Below are 9,371 nucleotides of genomic sequence, written 5' to 3'. Positions count from 1 at the left end.
GCGCTAGCACTTTTCCATGAAAAATAAAAATCATCCACTAGATCTTCAAATCTGTAGACGTGGGGAGTAAAACCGACCTTTGTGTTTATTAAGACAGCCTACAACTAGCATGCCTCCCTCCTAAGCTCCTTGTTAGCACACGTGTGCAGGGAATGAAAAACGGAGGAGGGTCTGAGTTGTATTTTTTACAGTCTATGGGCTGAACAAGCTCCGAGCTCTGACTTCTGTTAAAGACTGGATGTCGTTGTGACGTATGAAAACATGGAAAACTGAAACGGCTCGTTTCAGCACACATTTACAGAAAGGTGGAGAAATCAAAACAGGGGCAGAATGGATTTTTTTAAATTTTTGGGGGGTTTGTAGACATGCCAGGGACACATATTTCAGGTAGAGAACCATTAAAAAGTCGATTTTGCATGATATATCACCTTTAATGCTGCAAAGATTGTCTTTTTTTAATTGGTGCGTATGTGGTTTCCTGTGTTTCTGTAGCCAGCTTCAAGCGGATTCTGGATGAACTGCAGTTCATAACACTTCCGCATGGGCTTCACATTTTGAGACTGGAGGTTGCCGCCTGTTCCTAATGGACGTTGGACGAAAGAGAAAGTGACGTTGGAGTGAAAATCTTGACGTGGTTTAGAACTCTTTGTTATAGATGTGTGCTGTGGATGACAACCGTCCAGCCCCGTCGCAACAACAGCAGCAGCGGCAGCAGCAGCAGCTTGGGCAGCAGCCGAGTATTTATCATCGCAGGCAGCAGCAGCAGCAGCAGTCGAGGGGAGTGAAGTGAACCGGAGGAAGGAGAGAGAGAGAGAGAGAGAGAAAGGATTTACGGACACGGACCGAGCATGGCTACCAAAACGACAGCATCATGCACTGGATCCACTCTGTTGCAGCCTATCAGTGAGATCATCAACCTCCCTGTTGACCAGGTATGATTTTAGAAGGAGAAAATATCGACACATGAACGGATCCTAGCTTTTATTTAACATAGTTAGCTAGCATCGGTGACTGTAATGTTAGCAGAGGCTGATGATGCGCAGTGCTGTTTAGCTTAGCCTCTAAATAATGCGGTTTTTATTAGAAACGAGGGCACAAAATCAGTTTCTGTGACTTGAACCTACTGTACATTACAGCTAATGCCTTTTGTCTGCTTCCTTTGATGCCCAGAGTCTAATCCAGTGGTTCCCTAACTGCACAGATCCTTTCATCTGTCACCAGCTGAAGGATCATTTACTAGTTACATTTCACCGAAGTTAGCCCAGGAATGGTGTGTTTTTAGGCCTCAGTGTTTTTCCTCTCATACTGCCATTAGGCTGAGAAACATCACATTGATGAAGAATGGTACAAAGGTGTCTAAAAATGGAGAAAATTCCTAATGTAGCTTGCTGTATTAAATCAGATATTTGTCACATAGTTTTGCAGTGGCACTTCATTTCAGGGGGAGTTATATCCTATGCATTATAGAATGGAATATCTTTATTGTTATTATCACAAGTGCAACGAAATTAACCCTCCTGTTATGTTAGGGGTCAAATTGACCTTTTTTTAAAGTCAGTTTTAGGCATTATGTGACTTCCAAAGTAGCTAAATGCAGCATAAAAATCTGGGCAGAAGAGGTGTCTGGTGTGAATTTATCAACATTACTTTATAAAAATAAAATAAACTAAATAAACAGAGGATAATATGGGTACTTATATCCCCCTACATCCCATACCAGTGAATATCAGCGATTAATATACCCTATACCCTATACCCTGTTTCAGGCAGGATCAGAGGCTGATACAGGGATACGAAAATGTAAGTCATGTAAAACTATTGTATTTATATTTAGGGTTTTCCATACATTAAAACAAGTTTTAACATGAATTTTCATGAAATGTATTCTCAATGAAACATTATCTGTGATAATTTAAGTACACCATTGCACTTTTTTGGGGGTTCTGACACTTCTGGATAATTGAATATGCTTCAGGTCAAATTGACCCTTTTTTTAAAGTCAGTTTTGGGCAATATGTGACTTCCGAAGTAGCTAAATGCAGCAAAAAAATCTGGGCAGCACGTGACAGAAGAGGAGTCTGGTGTGAATTTATCAACATTACTTCATAAAAATAAAATAAACAAAATAAACAGAGGATAATATGGGTACTTATATCCCCCCACATCCCATACCTGTGAATATCAGCGATTAATATACCCTATATACCCTGTTTCAGGCAGGATCAGAGGCTGATACAGGGATACGAAAATGTAAGCCATGTAAAACTATTGTATTTATATTTAGGGTTTTCCATACATTAAAACAAGTTTTAACATGAATTTTCATGGAAGTTATTCTCAATGAAACATTATCTGTGATAATTTAAGAACACCATTGCACCAAGTATTGATTTAAATGGTTAGTAATAGAGTTAAAAATGAGGTTAGAAAAATGTTTATTGGGATTTTTTGGGGGTTCTGACACTTTTGGATAATTGAATATGCTTCTGGTCAAATTGACCCTTTTTTAAAAGTCAGTTTTAGGCATTATGTGACTTCCAAAGTAGCTAAATGCAGCATAAAAATCTGGGCAGCATGTGACAGAAGAGGTGTCTGGTGTGAATTTATCAACATTACTTCATAAAAATAAATAAACTAAATAAACAGAGGATAATATGGGTACTTATATCCCCCTACATCCCATACCTGTGAATATCAGCGATTAATATACCCTATACCCTATACCCTGTTTCAGGCAGGATCAGAGGCTGATACAGGGATACGAAAATGTAAGTCATGTAAAACTATTGTATTTATATTTAGGGCTTTCCATACATTAAAACAAGTTTTAACATGAAATTTCATGGAAGTTATTCTCAATGAAACATTATCTGTGATAATTTAAGAACACCATTGCACTAAGTGTTGATTTAAATGGTTAGTAATAGAGTTAAAAATGAGATTAGAAAAATGTTTATTGGGATTTTTTGGGGGTTCTGACACTTTTGGATAATTAAATATGCTTCTGGTCAAATTGACCCTTTTTTAAAAGTCAGTTTTAGGCATTATGTGCCTTCCGAAGTAGCTAAATGCAGCATAAAAATCTGGGCAGCATGTGACAGAAGAGGAGTCTGGTGTGAATTTATCAACATTACTTCATAAAAATAAACTAAACTAAATAAACAGAGGATAATATGGGTACTTATATCCCCCCACATCCCATACCAGTGAATATCAGCGATTAATATACCCTATACCCTGTTTCAGGCAGGATCAGAGGCTGATACAGGGATACGAAAATGTAAGTCATGTAAGACTATTGTTTTTATTTTTGGGTTTTCCATACATTAATACAATACATTAAAACAAGTTTTAACATGAATTTTCATGGAAGTTATTAATAATAATAATAATAATTTTTATTTGTAGAGCACCTTTCAAAACCAGGTTACAAAGTGCTTTACATGGGTAGCAAATAAAACAGGCAGATCATAAAAACACACAAGTCAAGATAAAGAAATAAAACATATTTTAAAAGACATAAAATTCCCTTAAAAGAACTCTAAAGGAATAAAATTCTTTCAAAATATATTTCTTAAAGACGGTTAAAATAAAATAAAATTCAGATAAAATCCGGGAAGGCTCTGCGATAAAAGTATGTTTTAAGAAGGGATTTAAAAGAGCCCACTGACTCAGCAGACCTGATCTCCTCGGGCAGAAGGTTCCAGAGCGTCGGACCCCTTACTGCAAACGCTCTGTCCCCTTTTGTTTTCATTTTAGTGTTTGGAATGCACAGTAAACCTCTGCCCGAGGATCTCAATGTACGTGTCGGCTCATAGGGTGTTAAAAGGTCTGCTATATAGCTCGGAGCAAGCCCATGCAGGGCTTTAAAAGTAATCAGTAAAATCTTAAAATCAATTCTAAAACATACAGGGAGCCAGTGCAAGGAAGCTAAAACCGGAGAGATGTGGTCGAATTTTCTGGTTCTGGTTAAAACCCTGGCAGCTGAGTTCTGTACAGTCTGGAGACGATCAAGTGATTTGTTGTGCAGGCTGCTAAAAAGACTGTTACAATAGTCCAGGCGTGATGAGATAAAAGCATGTAAAATCGTCTCAGTGTCTTTAAAAGTTAAAACGGACCGAATTTTAGAAATGTTTCTGAGGTGGTAAAAACACGACTGTACAAGTTTTGTGATATGATGCTCAAATGTTAAATTGCTGTCAAACCAGACGCCAAGATTCTTTGCAACAGGTTTTATGTGGTTCGCCATTTGACCAGCAGATGGCAGTAACTGCTTGGTCATGTGTGGTGGTCCGATTAAAATGATCTCTGTCTTGTTTGAGTTTAATTGTAAAAAGTTTCTTGACATCCAGCTCTTTATTTCTGACAAGCAATTATTCAGTGAACTCAGCATGCCAGGGTCTGTGTGTCTGATGGGCAGGTATAACTGTGAATCATCTGCATAAAAATGAAATAAAACACCATGCTTGCTTATGATGTGCCCCAGGGGGAGCATATACAAGGAAAATAAAATCGGACCCAAAACCGACCCCTGAGGCACACCATACTTCACCTCAGTAAAACCAGAAACATAATTATTTACAGACACACAGAACCTTCTATTATTAAAATAAGATTTGAACCATTCTAAAACCGTACCAGAAACCCCTACCCAATGCTCTAATCTGTCCAATAAAATGTTGTGGTCTATAGTGTCAAAGGCTGCGCTCAGATCCAGGAGCACAAGGACTGAGCACATGCCTTGATCTGCAGCCATTAAAAGGTCATTAGTGACTTTAAGTAGTGCTGTCTCCGTGCTGTGATGCTTGCGAAAGCCAGACTGGAATTTTTCAAAAGTCTTGTTATTTTCCAGCACAGAGAGGAGTTGTTTGGACACTAATCTTTCTAAAATCTTTGAAATAAAAGGTAACTTAGAAATGGGCCTGTAATTCTGGGGAAGGGAAGGATCCAGTCCAGGTTTTTTTAACAAAGGATGGACACAGGCATTTTTAAAATAATCAGGGACACAACCATTGGACAGGGAGCTATTAAAAATGGAAAGCAGCCAATTCTCAATGAAAAATTTTCTGTGATAATTTAAGAACACCATTGCACTAAGTGTTGATTTAAATGGTTAGTAATAGAGTTAAAAATGAGATTAGAAAAACGTTTATTGGGATTTTTTGGGGGTTCTGACACTTTTGGATAATTGAAAATGCTTCTGGTCAAATTGACCCTTTTTTAAAAGTCAGTTTTGGGCAATATGTGACTTCCAAAGTAGCTAAATGCAGCATAAAAATCTGGGCAGCATGTGACAGAAGAGGTGTCTTGTGTGAATTTATCAACATTAATTCATAAAAATAAAATAAACTAAATAAACAGAGGATAATATGGGTACTTATATCCCCCTACATCCCATACCTGTGAATATCAGCGATTAATATACCCTATACCCTATACCCTGTTTCAGGCAGGATCAGAGGCTGATACAGGGATACGAAAATGTAAGTCATGTAAAACTATTGTATTTATATTTAGGGCTTTCCATACATTAAAACAAGTTTTAACATGAAATTTCATGGAAGTTATTCTCAATGAAACATTATCTGTGATAATTTAAGAACACCATTGCACTAAGTGTTGATTTAAATGGTTAGTAATAGAGTTAAAAATGAGATTATAAAAATGTTTATTGGGATTTTTTGGGGGTTCTGACACTTGGATAATTTAATATGCTTAGTGTCAAATTGACCCAGGAACATTATTGCTGTTACTGGGAAATGAACATAACAGGAGGGTTAAGTGCAATCTTGTTTCAGTGCAAATAGATAATATAAAAAATAAGTGCTAATAAAACACAGAAACCCAAAAGACAGACAAACCCACATCTACATTGAACATTCATTGCACAATTCCCTTAGGCAAGATATAGATATCACAGTACTTAATGTATGTCTCAGCAGCATTCAGTGCAGTGATGGCTGTGGGATAGAAACTCTTTTTAAGTTTTATATGTTTATTTTATATGACTTAGTAAGGACGAGCTCAAATCTAATACAAGGACGTACTTGTATATTTGACACCTTCAAAATGTCAAACCTGCTCCAGATTATAAGAGAGTTTAAACATGTTATGTTCTGTGTTCAGACAGGCACAGATTACTTTGCTGATCATGTGTTACCAGAATGGACACCACACCTTCTCTGGAGGCTTTTATCATATTAAAGCAGCTGCTAAAATGGGTGGTGAAGCTACAGTGATTGTAGTTATTTCTGAATTAGTGGATTGTATTAACTTCTACTGGTAGTATGGGGAAGTGGGATTTTTTTGCAACATATGTGCAAATGTTTGCATTGTCAACACTTTCACATTTACAAGAGCTTGCTGAGACAGATGATTGCAACGCTCACCAGAGATAGCCTTTGGTGGTGTGTAGAAGCTTCACGCATCACTAGCTCAGAGTTTGTTGGATAGGCTTCTGCAGGGGAACACCGATTTCTTCTCTTGTGTGCCGTCATCTTGAGTTTGGATCATACATGTGGGTTGTCTGAGGAAACTCAGGAACAACCCATGTTAAGTACAGCGGTTTCCTCTGACTTCACATGTGGACTCAAACTCCAGGGAATCCAGTGTCATGCCTTTTGAATTTCAGCATCAGTATGACTATGCTCTCTACAGAGCAGCACTGTTTCATCACAAATGAACTCACACAAGTATACAGTCTTTTTTCTCCCTTTCCTGCTGGCATACTTTTCTTTGCATATTCTATCACATGATATCAACTGCAAAATGACTTGCTCTAATCTTTTTATGAGGATGGGTTTACATACAAATGAGCCTATTTCCTCCCCCTGCCAAGCGGTTTTACATGCAAGCCTCCGGCTCCTGACTCACACTTCCTCTCCCCACTGGACAGAGGAAAGCCTTGGTATGTGCACCTGAGATTATTTAGAATGATTAAAGTCTCAGATATGATCTGGTCAACAATTCATTGATGTTTGAAATCCCAATTACAAGCAGGCTCACAAGTCTCTGAACACTTGTATGAGTGAGATTCTCCAAACTATGAGACTACTTGCTTCACTTCCTTCTTCCCCTTTTATTGCGCCTCAGACAACCAACTTATATGAACATTCTTTCATCCTGTATACCTGCATGTATAGACTGGAATGTTTCATATATCTCATTCCACCCTGTATGCTCAAGCCTGCTGTCAGAAATGTAGCAGGGCAGGATCTTACCTTTTTTTCCTGAGGATCTGTTTTTCATCATAAAAACTTTGAAGTTGGAGAGAGACTTTGCTACGTCTCTCATTAGTGGAACAATCAGTACACTTGAGTAAAACTCCACAGAGCACTTTACTCAGTGTTGGTATTACAATATGGTCAAGAAGTGGTTTGATTTACTTGTGCCATATTGGCCTCTGATGCTGCCTACAATGTGGGGTAGGTTATGGGGGGACACTAATATCTTTACCAACCAGGGATTGTGGAATACTAGTACCTTTATCATCAGCCTCTGATAGTGCCTGAAACAGGGTACGGGGGATATTAGTACCCATATTGATCTCTTGTATTGACTGGTATGGGGCTATATTAGTACCCGTATTAGCTCCTGATACTGCCTACAATTGGTATCAGGTATCTGGTATAAAATATGTGCGATACTAGAAATGATCCCCCTCTCATGTGAAGGATAAAAATAGTATCAGTACTAGACTGTATTTTGCATCATAACATCATTCTAATTCAACATGACAGCGGTAAAAGCAACAGGGGTTTCCCTTGAAACCTGCATGAGTCTATCCGACACGTTGGCTGAAATAATTCTCCTCTGTGTTGCATATTGGTTGAGTGTTTGATATTAAGAGTTATGTGCTCATGGCTTCACTCAGTTGTTTGTCTCTATCTGAATGCACTCGCTGAGTAGGAGACAATGGCATCGTACAAATGGGACATATAATCACAGCCCACACTACTTTGTTGGACAGGTGTCCCCCTTGTGAACAATGTGATTTGTTTGCTTCCTGCCAACTGGGTGCTCTGTGCTCTGCCAGAGAGGCTGTCAACACCACAGAAATCAATACAGACACTCAGATACAGTATGATCTGTGTGGCCCACACACACTGACACTCATTCTGATGAAGCCGCTATAGTGTGGCACCCCACTGTATGTCGTTAGGACTGTATGTATCCCATGGGAGGGCCATGCCTCTGCACTGGCCTTCATCAGAGCTATAATGGGAGCTGTGAAATCTGAACTGACACTCTGCTTCTCTCTTCTTCTTCTTCTCCCTTTTTTTTCTATCTTAGTCAGCCTGTTTCCTCTGGTAACATGCTCTTACTACTTTCATTAAGCACTCCTATTGTTGGATCCAAACAAATATTTGGTTGTTCATGGACACTTTTTATGAAGTATGTGATTTATAGGCTCAGATTGCACATCCTGATCCTGCACTGTCCGCCTCAGATTCAGTTGTATTTGTCTCTGTTCATTGACTTGCCATAAACCGTAGGGTGAAGGCCATACCCAGCATGAAGTGCAGCTATTCGTCTTGAAGAAATTGACCTGACAGTGTTAATCAAGAAAATCCTTGACCTTTTACTGCATCCTATCCAGCCTTCACATACTTACTAAAGCTTTCAGTGTAGACCTTTGCTGTCCACCTGACTCGCATCAATTTCCTCCTGTTTATCTGCAGATGCTAAGTGCTGATCTATCTTAATCTCTTTAGGACTGAGCTTTGCATTTCACATTACGCACTTAACATTAGCTATCATTTTCCCATAGGGTAGTTGATATTATTTGTAATGTGCCTTAAGGTTTGACTTTAGGACAGTTTTGTAGACCTTTTACCACCTTATAAGCACCTTGCTGTCTTTCAATAGAATAAAGGATGGTCCCAAATAGAGCTTGACAGATATGTCTGTCCATTTATTATTATCCAGCTATTTTTTCTTAATTTGGATTCCCTTTAGTTTCAGATTAGCAGAAGCTATTCCTCATAGGGTTAGCTAGGTTGACAATGAATGATAACATAACATTGGTGTTGTTACTGAAATATCCATGAACAAATGGAATTGGAAATATAATTGGATCAGGAATCGAGTTGAGTTGAGTCGAGTTGGATAGAATCAAATCGAGTCGAGTCGAGTTGGATTGAATTGAATAAAGTCGAGTTGGATTGAATCTAGTTGAATCGAATCGGATTGAATCAAGCTGGATTGAATCAAGCTGGATTGAATCAAATTGAATCTAGTTGAATCGAATCGAGTCGAGTTGGATTGGATTGAATTGAATTGAATTGAATCGAGTTGAAACGAGTTGAGTTGGATTGAATTGAATCAAATTGGATTGAATTGAATTGAATTGAATTGAATCAAATCAAATC

At 38.3% G+C, this 9,371-nt stretch overlaps 1 protein-coding gene across 1 annotated transcript in view; it reads left to right on the top strand.

Annotated features, from left to right (window-relative positions):
- Nucleotides 1-573: 573 nt before the first annotated feature.
- The window catches only part of mboat2a (membrane bound O-acyltransferase domain containing 2a), a 68,114-nt gene continuing 59,316 nt past the window's right edge, over nt 574-9,371 (top strand). The window contains exon 1 of the mRNA XM_034675502.1: nt 574-932. Within this exon, the coding sequence (XP_034531393.1) occupies nt 849-932 (84 nt within the window). The 5' untranslated portion in view covers nt 574-848. The remainder of the gene's footprint in view (nt 933-9,371) is intronic.

The sequence above is a fragment of the Notolabrus celidotus genome, chromosome 22 (assembly GCF_009762535.1).
Source record: "Notolabrus celidotus isolate fNotCel1 chromosome 22, fNotCel1.pri, whole genome shotgun sequence".
Classification (NCBI taxonomy): domain Eukaryota; kingdom Metazoa; phylum Chordata; class Actinopteri; order Labriformes; family Labridae; genus Notolabrus; species Notolabrus celidotus.
This window is presented reverse-complemented; position numbering and strand designations above follow the sequence as displayed.